Source organism: Pristis pectinata, chromosome 1, assembly GCF_009764475.1.
Source record: "Pristis pectinata isolate sPriPec2 chromosome 1, sPriPec2.1.pri, whole genome shotgun sequence".
NCBI classification, from domain to species: domain Eukaryota; kingdom Metazoa; phylum Chordata; class Chondrichthyes; order Rhinopristiformes; family Pristidae; genus Pristis; species Pristis pectinata.
Window position 1 is genome coordinate 114,970,717 of NC_067405.1, and position 18,245 is coordinate 114,988,961.

An 18,245-nucleotide genomic window follows, 5' to 3' on the forward strand; every position below is an offset into this window, starting at 1 on the left:
GACTATGGCAGACAGCTCGTACAGTCTTGAGGTGCAGAATATCTTGTCATTTTTGAAGATGCAACATTTAAACCCTGATCCACAAGTTATTCCAGACCAGAATTCAACAGACATCAATCCAGAGTGTCTTGTGTCTCCTCGCTATTTAAAGAAGTATAAAAACAAACAGGTATTTTTCCAACAAATTTTTTTTGCCAGCTTATAGAGTGACAGTTCCATATTTATTTCAAGTATGACATGTTTTATAGATGAAATTATATGAGTAATCTGGGGTATACTCGTTGAAGGTATAAAAAAATAAATAATTCATTTGAAGTGTGTTCATGATTAACCGTTTCAGTACAATATGCCAACTTTTCTAGTAAATTTTTTTTAAAAATCAGGAAAAAATGTGATAATGTCACTAACCTTCCATGTGAGATGATATGCATTGTAAAAATCATGTTATTGCAGTTGAAAATTTGCTGTGATGCATAACACCTTATTCTGCAAAAAATTGACATAAGCTGGTATTCTGCATTAAAATAATTCTCTTCATAATTCACTTTTATGTATTTTAGCTTGTAGGTAGTTGTGCTTCATTTGCAGTCGAGAATGTGATCGAAATAACTTTTTCCTTTTTGTGAGGCTTGGTGAAGAACTATGTTCTCCCCCTGCCCTGTTGCTTCCATGTATGCTGAAGTTGTCCTATTGGTTGCAGAGGAAATTTTGCAAATTCTCCAATTCAACAGAAACTTGGAAGCCTCTGTTCTTGGAGTTGTATCTCAAGGCAAGTCCTTGAGTCATATGACACTTCAGCTCCTAAAATAAATGGCAAAATCATTGTTGCCGGATGTTGGCAAGTTCTTGAACCTTTTGTTTCCAGGAAGTTTTTTTTAATATATCTGAGCCTTCTACTGAATAATAAAGAAAAGTTTGCATGATAAGACATTTTCATGACCTCAGAACATCTCGAAGTACATCAATAAAATCCTTTTTGAAATATTATTTTGTATGAAATGAGCGAGTCAGTTTAAGGTCAGACAATCAGCAGCAATCAAGAAATCTGTTTCTGTGATGTTGATGAAGGGATAATTATTGACTAGAACCCTGGAGAGCATTTCTGCTCTTCAAAATATTGCCATAGGATTTTAGTTGTCTTCCTGAGCAAGCAATCAGGTCTTCTGTTTATTGATCCAAAAGAAATCACCTTGACCATGTGGCATTCTCAGAAGTATTGTATGAGTGTCAGCATAAATTTTGTGCTCAAATCACAATCTGGGACTATAACCTACAATCTTTTTACATGTTGTGTTGTCAATCGGTGACTTCTTAATCGATGGGCATACATATGTCCAATAAAGATGGTTAATTCCACAAGTAGTGATTTTAGGTTCAATGTATAGACTCGTAATTTATAATCTTGCTTCAGAAAGTTGGATTTTGTGGATTTAGTTAATAAATTTGAAGTCTTTTAAATCTGACATTGATTTTCCCTCTGGTACTTGCAACCTCTCCAGTTTTTTCTAGATAAATCTCCTTAGTGAGATTGGCACTTCAATAATTGCAGGAAAAGGACATGTTTGTTTAGTTAAATTTATTGCATCGATGTTGCCGTTCACTTTATGTATTTGAGACACAAAGCATCATCTAAAACTGCCCAGAATAGAGGCATGAGCATTAATCTGTAATATATATATTGCCATTTAACCAGAAATACTGAATATTTTTATGTAGCTACTTCCTGAATTAATCCCAACCATCAAATTAGACCTCTTTTATATTCTTTTCTCTACCAATTTGAAGATTATGGAACAAACCAAAATTCCACTGTTGTTTCATTTATTGTAAGAAATTTGCCCTGAGATACTTTTTCCTCACGGCAACTTTCCTAATGAACAATTTAAAAGAAGTCTTGATGAATTCAACAGCATTGAATTCTGTTTTGCCTAATCCTTCTGTATTCCACCAATGGAACTAATTATTGAACCTGTTCATTGGCTTGTCAGAGAAGCTTGATTGTAATACACCCAGAGTGTGTTAGTGATGGGTCATGATGTAGGTTTAAAGAAAATATGGATACTGGAAACTCTGGCAGGACATGGCAAGTACTGTCCCACATGATTTCTTGTGGGGCCATCATCTTTCATAATGTATTCAAGTTTGCAGATGACATTTAAGTTTGGAGACATCGTAAATCGGGTAGTTGAGAATATGAGTTTTCAAAGCAGTGCAAACAATGTTAAGAATGACATAACTGACTTGTTTTAAAGACTGAATACAACATTGTTATGCAGCACAATTAGTTTCAGGCTCTCACTAAGTGACAGATGCAAAGTGTAAAACACTGAAGAGGTTGATGAATGTGCAATTTCTTGTAATATGCAATTGGGTAGAATTCTCTTATTGAGTTTTTTTTAATTGTTTTTATTTCTCTCTTTTAAAGGTAAAATTATTTAACTTCGGTATGTTGTTCATTTCAAAAAGTTGCTTAACTTGGTTTGTGTGTGTATAAAAAAAAAACCCAACTGGTGAAATGTTCCAAGTACAAGCACTTGAATGGAGAAATGTTGCAGGGATTTTTTGGTTTGGCTCTGTATAAGTGCTTCACTGTATTGGCATTTTTGAACTGGGAAAAATGATTCATGTTTGAAGGCTGTTTCTACTGTCCATATAACAATTAGTTTCCTGTTGGCATGAGTCCTTCTGCTTGGGGAGGGGGGAGAGAAACATAGGAAAGGGAAAATCTGTTTAACACTCAACCTACTTTGATGTAATTTAAAACTGGCTTTTCCATTCAGTAGCTTGAGTCACTACAGTTGCATATCCCTTTTAGACCTTGTGCTGAAATGCTCAATTCCAAGGCCACATAGTCTGCAACAATAAACATTTATGTCATATAAACATTTGTTGTCTAAAGCATAAAGCCAGATCTTTCATGAATTATGTTAGGAGGATCTTCATCATGCAAAGTATAGTAGAAGTTTGGCCCTCTTCTACAGGTAACAATTGTTAATTTAAAATCTGAGATTTTTGATATTGGTGCACAATGGACAAAATACATGAAATAGGAGTGGGAAAAATCTCATTAGTTGGCAGAACAGTTTCAAGAAACTAGCCCAATTATGTTCCTGTGTTCCCAAAGATGCATAAAAGAATTGCTGAGTATGGTGGGGATGTGGCTGGGCATTGCCTACAATAGGGCAGGCCTTGCACGGATTTGTGTGAACAAAGTCCTTTCCTCTGCAAGCTCATTCAGAATAAATTGGAAAGATTATAGATTGCAACAGCTGGGTGGGTAATTCAAGAGACAGTGAGGAAAAAATTGGGAGCAGGTGGACTAGTTTAATAGGGATAGGTGGTGCTAGGAGCTCCAGGCACGTGGTTGGTATTGGAACCAGGGTTCGGTGTGCAGGCAGACAGCCAGCCCCAAAGTCATGGTTTAGTCCAACACTCAGCTAATTGCAAGTGAGGGTAGGACTGGATGTTTCAAACCCCCTAGCTGCAGAGCAGGTGAGGTTGAACTCCCTTCTCTGAAACAGGCTTCAACTGTGTGGTTAGGCCTGTTTCAGTACAGGTTATGTGGCCTTTTAAGGGTCTTGAAAGCACCCAAGAATTATGAACTAGCATTGTCAAGATGTATGTTGGTACCACTGGGCAGGCCCAGGAGTCTCCAGTTACCTGATATAAACCTGGAGACACTGATGGTATTAGTTAGCAATGAGGCTTTAGATAAAATCCACTTGCCTGGCATGCAAAGCAATTTCTATCCAACAATCTTTCCAGCTCTCTCTTCCTCTTGGGACAAGTAGCCATTTAGTGATATTCTTTACGATAGTGTGAACCGTTTGTTAAGAAAGAAGGCTTGATGGCCCCATTTAGAGAATTCCTGGAACGCTTATTGCTAACAAGAGAAATAGATTCAGTTCGTGTTGCTCAAGTCAAAGTTCATCATTGCTTCAATACACTGAAGGCTTTCATGGAATTTTGTACTGAATTTACATACTGTTTTACAGTAGGGTCTGTTTTACTTGCTATTTACCCTGAGCAGTAGAGTAGCCGATGAGAAATCGGGATAATATGGTAGCCAATGAGAGCAAGCTTAGCTGTCAGGACAGGCAGGGGCACAGTGAAGGGAGAGGGGGGAAGAAACCATTGGTTTTAAATGCAGGAGGCTTAACAAGTAAGATGGATAAATTCAGGGCATGGATTGGCTCAGGAGACTGGGATATTATAGCCATAATGGAAACATGGCTGAGGAAAGGGCAGGACTGGCAGCTCAATGTTCCAGGATACAGATGCTGTAGGTGTGACAGAGGTGCAGGTAAGAGAGGAGAAGGAGTTGTCCTCTTGATGAAAGAGGACATAACAACAGTCCTTAGAGAGATATTCTTGGTGGATCATCCATCGAGAACCATATGAAACAAGCAGGGGATGGCCAGCCTGATGGGGTTGTATTATAGGACAACCCCAAGGGAGTGGGATAGGGCAAGTGGCGGAAGTGTCAGTCGGTGAGCATTTTGGGTCCAGTGAGAATATTTCTATTAGTTTAAAAAATAGTTATGGAAAAGGATACAGCCAGTTCACAGTTTAGGGTCCTGAAACAGGCCAGAGCAAATTTTGAAGCCATTAGGCAGAATCTTGCAGAGGTTGATTGGGTGAGATTGTTAGCAGGGAAAGGAGTGTCTGTCAAGTGGAGGCTTTTAAAAGTGTGATGTCAAGAGTTCAGGGCCCGCACATTTCCTGTTGGGGTGAAGGGCAAGGCTGACTGGGTTTCAGGAACCCTGGTTGATGAGAGGATATTGAGGCTCTGGTTAAGAAAGAGGGAGGCATATACACTGTGCATAAGCAGTTGGGAACCAGTGAATCTCTCGATTACTACAAAAGGTTAGGAGGGCAAAAAGAAGATACAAGAAGGACCTGGCAGGCAAGGTGAGCAAAATCCCAAGAGATTCTATAGGTATATTAAAAGGGTGGCTAGGGAAAGAATAGGTTCCCTTAAAGATCAGTATGGCCGTCTGTATGTGGAACCAAAGGAAATGGGAGAGATTTTTAATATTTCTCTTCAGTTTTTATTGTGGAGAAAACAGTGAAGCTAAGGAAATGAGGGTAATGAGTGGTGATGTCTTAGACTGCATACAGATTAGCAGGAAGGAGGTATTGGAGGCCTTAAAGTACATTAAGTTGATAAATCCCCAGGGCCTGACCTGGTGCGTTCCTGGACCTTGTGGGAAGCTTGAGAAGAAAATGCGGAGACCTTTGCAGAGATTTTTGTTTCATCTCTGGCAACAGATGAGGTTCCGGAGGACTGGAGAGCGGCTAATGTGTATCACTGTTTAAAAAGTAGCAAAAAATGAGCCAGGAAACTATAGGCCAGTGCATCTGACATCAGTGGTGGGTATGCAGCTGGAGGGGATTCCAAGGGACAGGAATCTACCAACATTTGGAGAGGGCAGGATGACACGAGGGTAGATGAGTATAGGGCAGTGGATGTTGTCTCTATGGACTTAGCAAAGCCTTTGACAAGGTCTCTAGTGGCTGGCTAGTCTGGAAGGTTAGATTGCATGGGATCCAGGGGGAGGATAGCTGAATGAATTCATAATTGGCTCAGTGTTAGGAAGTGGAGGGTGATGGTTGTATTCTCAGACTGGAAGCCTGTGTCTAATGGTGTGCTGAGACCCTTGTTGTTTGTAATTTACATAAATGATTTGGATGTGAATGTACAAGGCATAAGTTAGTAAATTTGCATATGATACTAAAATGGTGTTGTAGACAGTGTAGAAGGGTATGAAAAATTACAGGGGGACCCTGATCAGCTAGTTAAGTGGGCTGAGGATTAGCAAACAGCTTGCAATCCAGATAAATGTGAGGTATTGCATTTTGAGAGATCAAACCAGGGTAGAACTTGTACAATGAATGGCAGGGCCCTGGGCATTGTTATGGAACAGAGGACCCTAGTAGTGCAAGTGCATAGTTCACTGAAAGTGGTGTCTCAGGTAGATCAGATGGTAAAGAAGGCATTTAGCACACTGGCCTTCAGTTCAAGGCATTGAGTTTAGGTAGTTAGGAAGTTATGCTGCAGTTATATAAGACATTGGTGAGTCCTCACTTAGAATATTGTGTACAATTTTGGTCATCCTGTAAAGAAAGACGTTATTAAACTAGAAAGAGTGGCAGAAAAGATTTATAGGGATGATGTTACCAGGACTAGACCAGGACCAGGATGTTGCCTGGACTTAGGGACCTGAGTTGCAAGGAGAGGTTGCATAGACTAGGACTTTATTCCCTGGAACGTAGGAGATTGAGGGGTGACCTGATAGAGGTATATAAAATCATGAGGGGCATAGACAGGATGGAAGCACATAGGCTTTTTCCCAGGGAAGAGGTGCATAGGTTTAAGATCAGAGGTGAGAGATTTTAAAGGAGACATCTGGAGCAGCAGCTTCATGCAAAGGGTAGTGCGTATTTGGAATGAGCTGCCAGAAATGGTGGTTGAGGCAGGTGCATCAGCAACATTTAAAAGCCATCTAGATAAGCACAGGGATGGGAGAGGTTTAGAGGGCTGTGGGCCAAATACGGGCAGATAGCACTAACTCGCAGGGCAGCACAGTCGGCATTGACGAGTTAGGCCAAAGGGCCTGTGTCCATCCTGTAGGACTCTGTTTAGTATTTTCACATTTGCTCCGGTTCACAACATTCTCCTTTCTTGGTCTCTACAGAGTTCCTCCTGCTGTGAAAAAAGTCATCAGTTGCTTTTCAGTTCACAACTTGGAGTTTTTGGCCTAATTGTGATGATAGAAGTATTGTTAAATATGATGTGTGAGGGTTTAGCTTTTGTAGAACAAGATTGGAAATGTTTGTCTGCATGTTAAAACAGAAAAAATTGCTTTTTCTGAGTTTTAAAATTACTTTCCATGTATTAATTTGGCAGCGAGGTTAATGCATAAGAGGAGGCCATCAACCCTATGTATCCGTGCCTGCTAGTTAATGGAGAAGTTGTCCATTTAGCAATTTGCATTTATAGAGCAGCTTTAACACTGCAAGATGTTCCATTGAGATTTACAGGAGGGTTATCAAACAAAATCTGATACCAAAGCACATGGGGAGAAATTACAAAAGCTGACCAGAAGCATGGTCAAAGAGCTAGGTTTAAAAGCAGCTTCCTAAGGTAAAACAGAGCTCATCAGGCAAAGTTTTATGAGAGGATTTCCAACTGAAAGCATGGCTGTAAGTTGAGCTCAATGAAATTTGTGGGCATGGAGTAAGGCAGAGATCTTCAGGAGAGGAGGAAGGAAGGAAAAATGGGTGTGTAAAGCTGAAAGGATGAGGCCATTGGAGTGATTTGTTAATTAGTGTGAAATATCAGTAATGCCTTAACTTTAAGCTCCAGAAGTCTTTGTGAGTCAGTGGGCATGTGGGTAATGAATCAACAGAGATTGGTGGCAGTGTGATATTGGCAGCTGAGTTTTGGATTAGCTCCAAGTTTGCAGAAAATGCAAAATGTGAGGCTGTTCAGGAGGTTAATATCTAAATGGGCTTATTGTCAATCTGATTCCAAGGCATAGATGATGATTTCAGTAAGAGATGTGCTGAGACAAGTGATGATCTTGTATCATCTTCTGCTTCAAGTATTTATCTAATTTTCTCCTAAAGTACTGACTCTGCCTCCCCCTCTCACTAGTGGAAAACATTCCAAAGCTTTGTGACTTCAGCACAATGGAGCTTTTCTTCTCACTTTCAGTGACTGATTAAACTTGTGACCTTCAGAATTGACACTCTAAGCAGAAGAAATGGTTTGTCCCAGTTCCTGCTGAAAAACTCTTCATAAATTAAGCACATCACTTGTTAAGTCTTTTTGTCTTGCTCCAGTGGAAAAAGTCCTGTGGAAATACTCCCAATATCTAATGTATCTGCTGGATGTTAAGTTTCTTATTTCTGGCTTAATGATGAAGAACCTGTGTTGTAACTTAAATGCTTTTGCTGATTGAGGTATCCAGAACCCATAGTAATCTAACAACAGCTGTGCCAATATTCCCATTTGTATTTGTAGCTAGGTCAACTAATACTTATACATGTGCCGTGTTTCCTCATGCCATACACCCGAATTTTTTTCCCAAATCCAATCCTTGCTGACTTTTTAAACTATTGTACATATTTCTAATGGTTATTATCTTTTGTAAATGTTTCGCATAGCGGTTATTTGTTGCTGATTTTTTTTCCCCCCAATGTCTTCCTCCTGAAAGGGAACTTTATCGGCTATTCCATTCCAAATCTAGCTTGCTTATTTAAGGAGGAGTTGGATATATTAGGTGAATTTGTCTTCTCTTCCAGAAGCATAATGTGCACACCCACCCATCCCAGACACCTGTACTCCTGCTTTTCATTTTCAGTTAATTTCTTTTCTGCCCTTCATTCACCTTTTATGTCTTCTCCTTGAATACCTACGTTATCACTTCTGACATAATTTGTGAAATTAGGATTATTGAATACTTCTGTCATTATCTTTCATAATTTTGCGCTCCCCCCACCCTTTCATTTGACCTAACTCCTCAAGCTCATTATGATGTGTGATATTCATTGATCAGGCATTTTCAATTACAAAATTGGAGTCTATAATGTCAAAGATATCCTGTATTGAGGAGGATCAAACATGACTGTAATCTCAATGCAGAATAGTAATCGGATACTCTTTCCATGGGTTCATACAGATTTTAGACAACCATTATTTTTCCCCACTTTCTCTCCAATCTGGGGAAAAAGAATGGTATAAAAATCCTTTAGCAGACTTCTAGCAAGTGGCGAGTTGATATTTCCTCAAAAACTGTATGTCATCCTCCTTGGCAGTTAGTAGTAGCGTGATTTTGGTGCTCTGATAACTTATCCAATGTATCACATGCATTTTTAAAAACTTTTCTTATAACGTTTATACAACTAGTTGGATATGAGTAATTCGTTCAATGGCTTTAGGGGGTTTTTTGAGTGGTGGGAGGTGGATGGATGGGTGTGAAAAGCTGTTTGTGTGCTGCTTTTAACCTTATTCTTACTGCATTTTCTTTCAACTTCCTTTGCCCTCTTCATGCTGCCCTCTTCAGCCAGGCTATGTAAGGGACTTGGTAAGTGGTCAGTTCGGTCTCTGTGATGGGAAGAATTTTTTTGTGTGTTTGTGTGTGTGTGGGCTGCTTGTGTGTCAGAATTGTTAAATGTTAATGCTGAAGTGAAAACCTCCACTGGATCCAAATTTGGAGACAAAGAACAATCAGTGGATGAGAATAATGCAATTTAATCTGACACTGGAAAATTCAAACTAAAAGGTAATCCACTTTTGACATTGAAGGCCTATGAAATGAATCTTTAGGTTAAAGGCCTTCAGCTTAAATGGAAGACTGTTTACAGGAATGCCTGTTTGGTTGACCTATTTGATCATGTGACAGTTGGAAGTTTTTTCTGGAGCTAAATGTTTTTTTTAACAAAAGAAAACTAACTTTGCAGTCCTGAATATGTCTACGTTTTTAACCTTTACTCAGGTTTTTTACCTTTTCTCTTATTTTAGTTTCTGTTACTGTTCAGTGGCTCTTCTGATAACACTTCCTTGGCACAGCTATGAAAACCCTTTTTTTTGTATTTCATTCCTTTTCAGATCTCTGCCAGAATCCTTGAGGCTCATCAGAATGTAGCTCAGATGAGTCTCATTGAAGCAAAGATGAGGTTCATTCAGGCCTGGCAATCATTACCCGAGTTTGGCATCACTCATTTCATTGCAAGGTAACAACCAAACTTCTACAGTTTTATTAACAATCACATAGGTAGAAAATTTTGTATGCTGCTTGCACAATTTTTTTTAGGCTTTAGATGGGTGCAAAATTAACCAATTTTTGGAGGTGAGACCAGTTTTTGATCCCGATTTTTTTTTTTTCTTTCCCCCCCCCCCCCCCCCCCCCCCCCCCCCCACACCCCCCCCCCCACACACACACACACACACCAGCTACATAAACTAACATCTGATTTGATTTTTAAATATGGAACAAGGGTTCTGTGCTTGTTTCCATGTGTGTTTTAAAATGAACAATTGACTAGTATACCAAAATAATCATGGCCTTTCTCTAAGTATACCAAAAATGCATCAGGAAATTGATTTTTATTTAAGGAACTATTTCTTCAAGTGGAGCTTTTGAACTTTTCTGTTTCAAGGGAAATTTGGACATGCTATTCCTCTCACATTGGTTGAATTTAAGCAATCAAAATGAAAGAAGATCATGATTGATTAGCAGTGAACATTCTGCAGATTTCCTTTCCTTTTTCCTGTTCTTCATTGACACCGCACAGTAGCAGAAAATCCACTTCTAGCTTTTTGGCATCCTGAGCCCATTGCTACTGACAAAGCAAGTTTTCACCATTTCCATCAGAAGTCATTTGACAATCGTCTCCCATCTTGAATGCACCCTTCGACCAATTGGCTGGAAGTTGTTGCAAATAAACAATGTCATTTTCTACACTATTGCATCTCACAGGGTGGTGATAAACAGATGGTGTGTTACAAAGTGTTATTATATTTAGATAAAAGCAAACAGCTACAGATACTGGAAATGTTAAAAGGTGAAAATACTGGAAATGTTAAAGGTGAAAATACTGGAAATGTTTGGTAGGGTGGGCACAATCTCTGGAAAGAGGAATAGCTGACATTTGCCTGCAGATATTATTTAGTTCCTATGGGCCAGACACTAGGACGTACTTGTGTTCCTTGCAGTTATTAACTAGCAGCTGTCAAGTCAACTGCCTTTTCCCTGTAAAGGACAGGGAAGAATTGAAATCTGGCCTTGGGATCTGTTATGCATCTCCCAGTGACTAATTTGAACTGCATTTCCAATGCTTGGAAGTACATTCATCCGCCTTTGTATTGACACATGCAGAATTCTGCTGCTTCAGCTTTGGCCGTCGATAAATTGACATTGATCTTTGCTTTAAATATGGATAAATGTAACTTTCCTTCCTTGTTTGATGAGACATATGACCTTGATATCATCTGTCTGTTTTTGAAAATGCTTAAACAGACAATATTTTCTGTTTTTTAAATAGTTTCAGTAGAAAGGTCAACAATGGGACCTCAAGGAGAAAAAACAAATTTTTGAGGGATGCATCCTCTGGAAATTCCCTGGAAAATCGCACTCTAGTTTGAATACAGTAATTACTGTCAGTCATGATTTTGGCATGTTTTGAAGTAACCATGGGAAATTTTCTTTGAAGTATTGCAGCACTGCATCCTGGAAGTTACTACTGGCTCATATTCCTGTATAGACATGATGACTAGAGCATCTCCATTCACAGCTGACTACTGAATATGTCTTTGAAATAACATTAAATGTCCAAGAAAAGTCACAAAATTCTGCACTTAATTGTTTAGAAATTTAGTAGAAAATGGTTACAAAGTCAGCTGGTGATTGTGGTAGCTGTTTTGTCCCAACTTTCTGAAAGGAATTGTTTTTCCGTCAGAAAATTGCACTAATGCAGTCTTCCTGTTTATAAGGATATTTGTGCTAAATTTTAATTTGGGAATAATGAATTCTAATGTATTTGTTCTATTAATGCTCTTACGATAGCTTAAATTATAAACTTGCTGCTTTCTTGAACATGCAAGTTAATGGTTGTTTGAAGCTCTGGTGCTCCAGTGTACCATTGTAATTCAATACTCTTCAGTTCAGTTCTTTTTGCTAGTCCCAGTGTTTTGCTGCATTATTAATGTAGTCAAATCTATAATTTTTGATAATAAGCCTAATATCTGTTAAGTGGGTGCTTGTAGGTCATTGCCAAATAAGTAATTTTTATTGTTGAAATACTTTTGTTTGCTGCCATCAGACTGCCCTTTACTTTAAAATGTTGTGCAATGTGTTATTTAGGTTTCAAGGAAGTAAGAAAGATGATCTGATTGGCATAGCCTATAATAGGTTGATCAGGATGGATTCAAGCACAGGAGATGCAATCAAGACATGGAGGTTCAGCAACATGAAACAGTGGAATGTAAATTGGGAGATCAAAATGGTATGATTAATTAGAAATATCCTGAATCATTATTTTAAATGTGACATTTGTTTATATTTGAAGCTTCTAAGAAAATTAAAGGAAGAAATGGTGAAAACACTGATCATTTTTTTTTAATATATACTCTCTTGGTGCTAATGTTGCCTCATTCTTTTTCTTAAAAAGACACAATAATTTGTGTCTTTTTAATAACTTGAAGCAAGTTATTACGAGGAATTGAGTGACTGTGCTAAGCAACATTTAGAAATTTCCTGATTAACCAAGGATAATCTCCATGGATCTGTTAAGAGAAGGCCATGTCTGGATGACTGAATTTTTTGAGGAGGTAACGATATGCATCATGAGGGTAGAATGTTTGAGTGGCGTATCTTGATCTTACTAAGGCTTCTGACAGGACCCTATGCAGAAGCTATTAAGTCCATGTGATTCAAAACAAATTGGAATTAAAATTGGCTGAATGTTAGTGGCTAATGGGTGTTTTGAGTTGGGAGGACTCTTCTGTGGGCTTTTGCAAGTACTTGATACTAGGTTCCATTGTATATCAATGATTTAGACCTGATCTGGTCCTGTGTACATAAGGAAAATATTGTGGTTGTGTTTATTAGTGAGGTAGGGAGATACAAGTGGACTGATCAGGTGGGCAGAAAAGTGGCAAATTAATTTTCAACCTGAAAGTGAGGCAAGGTATGGTCATAAACAGTAAGTCGTAGGATACTGAATTGGAGGAACAGGAAAGTGCACATCCACAGATCTCCGAAGATACCAGGGTAGATAGAGAAGATGATTAGGGAAGTGAATGGAATATTCTCCTTTTGTTATGGGGTACAAGAGCTGGGAGGTTCTGCTGGGAAATATGCAAAACACAAAAGCTGGAGCAACACATTTCTGATGAAGGGTCTCAACCCGAAACATTGACTGTTTATTTCCCTCCATAGATGCTGCCTGACCTGCTGAGTTCTTCCAGCGTTTTGTGCATGTTGCTTCAGATTCCATCGTCTGCAGAATCACTTGTGTCACAAAAGCTGGAGTACTGTGTGCGGGGCTAGCTTCTTTACAGGAAGATATGATTACTCGAGAGTATGCAACTAGAAATTATTTAACTAGGAAGGAAGATTACATAGGCTGGGGTTGTAAATTGACCACAGAAGGATGAGGAGAGATTTAATTTGGGGTGTCTAATAGTGTGAAGGACCTATTTCCCTCGGCAAAGAATAGTAATCAGGCACATAGATGTAAAATTTATTGAGGAATTGGAGTTGAAGGTGGTGGCGATCTGGAACTTGACAAAAGGAGAAGCACTCATCAAAATTGGGGCGGCACGGTAGCGTAGCCGTTAGCGCGGCGCTATTACAGCGCCAGTGATCGGGGTTCGATTCCCGTCGCTGTCTGTAAGGAGTTTGTACATTCTCCCGTGTCTGCGTGGGTTTCCTTCGGGTTGCTCCGGTTTCCCTCCCACATTGCAAAGACGTACGGGTAGGTTAATTTGGTTTAAGATGGGCGGCGCGGACTCGTTGGGGCCGGAAGGGGCCTGTACCACGCTGTAAATAAAATTTTTTTAAAAATTACATAAATATGTACTTAAAATGCCAAGATAATGGAATGGTCCAACAGCTGAAAAGTGAGATTATGCTGGTGTGTTACTAGATGCATGGAACTTGTCTCTGCCTTTAAGACAGTTCATTTACAAAATTCATAACTAATATAGCTTTTTTTGAGGGGGATGTAGAAGATGGCAATTTGTGTGAGAACAAATTAATGACTATTTTTTCCTCTGTATGAAATCTGCCTGCCTTCTGTCATTTCCCATGACCTTTAAGATAACTTTCCAAAATACAGTGTACACAATGAATGTCTTGAAACAAACAATTTTAATTAGATTTTCTTATTCCTTGCTGCATCTTTAACTTATTTTAGAAAAAAATTGAAAATCCATTAGCATTAATGGTCAATAAAAGTTGATAATGTATGTTTTTCATTCAGTTTGATCAAAAGCCAACAACAAAAGGAATTGTAAAGTAAATATTTTTAATTTGGCAGAACACTTGTACTATATGAAATATTGGAGCGAATATAATACCTGTAACATTAAAAATGCATTGCACTTTTTCAACCTATGTTTAGGTGACTGTTGAGTTTGCCGATGAAGTTCGGCTTTCTTTTATCTGTGGAGATATCGACTGCAAGGGAGTTCACGAGTTCATTGGTGGTTACATCTTCCTATCAACGCGGGCTAAAGATCAGAATGAAAGCTTGGATGAAGATATGTTCTTTAAGCTTACCAGTGGCTGGATGTGACAGCAAATACCTTGAGATTTAGGCCATTGAAGGTCTTTTTTTTAGATGATGAGTGCTGTTACTCGACATATGCTGCTTATTCCAGTAAGCGCCTTGTACTGTAATCCTTTACCATGATTTTTTTTGTTTTAGTTATCAGATCAGTTAACACTGTATGTGCACTAACAGGAGCACTTCTTAGTATCTAGCTACCAAACAACCTACCGCAGTTTTGGGCGTGGCATGTTTTCTACATCTGGCAAGTGACCTTGAAAGATCCCTCATCAGCAATCTGTTTCGTAATGAAAGCCTTGGAATCAGCCGTACAGTTTATTAAGTAAGTTATCAATGAAGTGTATGCCTAGGAGAGGAAAAATCTCTGAATATTTATCAAACTTGCATGTGTTTGTGCTTTAAGACCTTTTTAAAACATAAATCATAATCCCCTACGTAAATCAGGACTACTATAGTGATATAGAAAATGAGGGTAGTTTTGTTTGGGAATCAACAGACACAGCTCATTGTTTTAGCTTGCATACCAAATGTCTGGTTATTAGTTTAATTTACATACTGTACTTTGCCAACTTTTTTTTTACATCTTATAGTATTATGTGAAGTTGTTTTTAATCACCAACATTAGTTACCTTTTTTCACTTAAAGTATGAAATCTTTTCAATACATTATGAAGTAATGCTCTATGAAGTATGGTTTTTCATGTAACTAATGTAAAAAACAAGTTTTATATAATTGTACAGTTTTTGAACTATAGCATCACATCAGTTAATGTGCTTTACAATGTATTATGTTTGGATGTACTTTTACAGGCATAGCTAATAGTAAAAAATTATTTCAATGGAAGAATTAATTTTTGAACCTTGCTTAATGTTATGTTTAATTGTAACAGCTAGCTGACATTGTACCACAGACATCCTAAACAGTGAAGCCTAACATTTGTTTTTTGAAACTATGTATAAATGCATTTATTTTAAATAAAAGTTAAATCTTTTATTTAACATGTCCCTTTCACTATTTATTTAAAATGAAATTTGGCTTGAGGTTGCATCTTCCTATTAAACCTGTTAGATAAGCAGCAACTCCTAAAATGTTACATAGCAGACTTGCAGTGAAAGTAAAACTAACTTGCACCTGAGCCTTGGGTAGGTGACTATATATTGCAGAAACACTCCAGATCAGCCCTCTTAAAGAAATGTCCTCACTAATGGGAACTAACTGATAGTATTAACCACTTGATACATTGACGTTTTTAGATGAAGGTGGAAGTATGAAGAATCGTGACGAGCAAGAGATGTTTGTTTGAAATAACTAGTTTCAAAAATCCTGAATGTAACTGATGTACAATAAATATTTGTAATCCAAATTAGAGTGTAGGTGATAGTATTACCTCCAACATGTTAGAAGCCTTTTTTGTTGAATCTATTAAAAGCTGAGATTTAAGCACTTGCATTTTGTTACAAGAGATCTTTTTTGCAGAGTTTCAATGTTCAATTAGCACTGTTTTGCAGATAATATTTTTAAAAAATCAAATTGGTTTTTTTTAATGCTTTACTATACTCAACTGGGATATAATACAGGTTTGCACTGAAGAGTTCCTGGCCATAACAGCACTGTATTAAGCATAGCCAGGAAACGTAGCCAGAACTGGGTACCAGATCATCCATGCTCACTTCACAGAAGCTTTCCAGAAATTTGCGTGTTGGCAGAGGTCTCATTTGGGGAAGAGATGTGGGTTGAAAATCTGCAGTACAAGTTGAAATCTATTGGAAAGAATTGACTAAAACAGCAGTGACACATTTGGCTGTAGGATTTAATGGAGGTGGCAGTCATTGGTAACAGACTTCTGATATATTGGCTGATGTGTATGATTCTGTGAGCATGATTACATTAGACTGTCATTTTCCTACTCTTTGTGAGGACTTTTCCAGCTTTGATTTTTCTGACTAAAGTGCTATACAAAGTCTATAATAAAAACTTGATATTTGCCATCCAGTAAAACAAAGAAGCCAAACAACAAGAAACACTTTTTTTAAAAAAAACACAAACTGCTGGAGGATCTCAGCAGGTCAAGCAGCATCTGTGGAGGTGAAGGGATGGTTGATGTCTCAGGTCGTGACAATACTTCAGCATACGATGCAGGGTATCGTATGCTGAAGTAGTGTCACGACCTGAAACACTGACCATTTATTTGCCTCCACCGATGCCTTTTGACCCACTGAATTCTTCCAGTGGTCGATGTTTTTTTTTCCCTCTCTTTCATGAGTCCAGCATCTGCATTCTCTTATCTTCAGGAAACATTTTAGTTTTGTTGATAGATAAAACCAATGTTTGACTTTTGTGAGCAAATTTTCTGCAATACTAGGGAATCATCATGTCAGCTGTCTGGTATACCATGCACTGTTGAAGACTGCACACACATCAGACTTATGTATAGAGTTTAGACTTGGTCTCCAAAAACCACATTCATAAGGGTGCACCTGATGGCTGCAGCTAATATGTTGCTGCTTAGTTACTATGGCTTCCTTGAGCTTTGAGGCCTAGTCAGCAGGAACTTGATCTGCAATCTGTAAGGTTTTCTTCACATCTTCCTGCTATGAATTTGACTTTCATCCTAATCAAAAGCCATTGACTGAGATTATTGGGTAAGATTTTGAGCATCTTTGCAGAAACTTTGAACAATTTTTTTTGGGTGGTAAATCATGGTAAAAGTTTGAAGTTATGTCTTCTAATTCTTACTTGGTGAAAGGAGTGTAGTCAGCCTTATGAGTTGTCAAAACCCGCAAAAATGAAGAATCAGTGGGAATTGGTTCATCTTTACCTGGTTCTTGGTTTCATTACCATTTAAACCTGACTAGGTTTAAATGACCAAGCTTGAGTGAAGAAAATTTAGTGATGTGATTAAATGAATGCTAATAATTTCAGTGAAAGATTACAAACCGTGAAAGCTAATCCAATAAGACTTCTAACATAATTCAATTGACATATTGATTATAAAATAGTTACAGGTTTTTGATTCTACAGAAATCTCCAGAAGGATGAATCTTTACATTATCGAATCTTGGAATAATAACAAAACAGTAATCTGCCAGTTATACCTTCTGTTGGTGTATTATGACTCCTGGGTGAGTATGAAACTATTCCAATGAATTTCTAGCTCTAGTTCCAAGGAATTAGGTTAGAACTGACTATAGTACAACATTCCACAAAACTGAGAATGGGGAATGATTTAACAAAGGCACTGTTCAAAACTGTTTGTAGATCTATCAAGCAAGGGGAAAACCACACTTTTCCTCTGTGCATTGAGATCCTAGTTCCAGTATATTGTCTCTTTTGAAAGAGAGTAAAACCTATTAATGAGCATTTTATTGACCAGATATTGCCTATTCAGTTGAGGATTGTATCAGCAAAATTCAAGTCCAAAAACTTTACAGTGAGCTATCCAGAAAGCAGATTGGCCCTTTCCAGAGTGGTTCTCAACCTCTTGTACCAGACCCCTTTGTAAGCTTCAATGGCCACCCCCGACCCACTAAATAGTTTAAATAGAAAATGGGTATTTTATACTTTTCACAAGTTAAAGCAACTTGGGCAGAAATAAACAACAGGAAATCATGGTAGCATTTACAGTGTGTTGCTCTCCATTCTCCCCAAGAGTCAATCATCTTTATGTCAGTGACAAAATACCATAATCTAGCCAAAGGGCTAAACACTTAAGTATAATCGCATATTTGGGTTTCATCACTTTGGCCTTCATTAAATGAAATCCCAAACTAACAAAGCAGAATCAAAACTACAATGGATTTTCCATTTGGGCTGTGATGAATCACTTACAGAACTGCCAATTAACTAACAAGGGGCAGCTCTGTGATCATCCCACCCTTAACGACAGTAGAGCCCAATACTTGTGTACAAAAGATAAGGCTGAAGCGTATGACTCGCCCTTTGTG

The 18,245-nt window shown here is 38.2% G+C and overlaps 1 protein-coding gene across 1 annotated transcript in view; it reads left to right on the top strand.

Moving 5' to 3' along the window:
* The window catches only part of LOC127568340 (fermitin family homolog 2-like), a 108,815-nt gene extending 93,521 nt beyond the window's left edge, over window positions 1-15,294 (top strand). The window contains 4 exon segments of the mRNA XM_052011969.1: window positions 2-169; window positions 9,617-9,741; window positions 11,871-12,012; window positions 14,134-15,294. Of these exon segments, the coding sequence (XP_051867929.1) occupies window positions 2-169; window positions 9,617-9,741; window positions 11,871-12,012; window positions 14,134-14,307 (609 nt within the window). The 3' untranslated portion in view covers window positions 14,308-15,294.
* The last annotated feature ends 2,951 nt before the right edge of the window (window positions 15,295-18,245 follow it).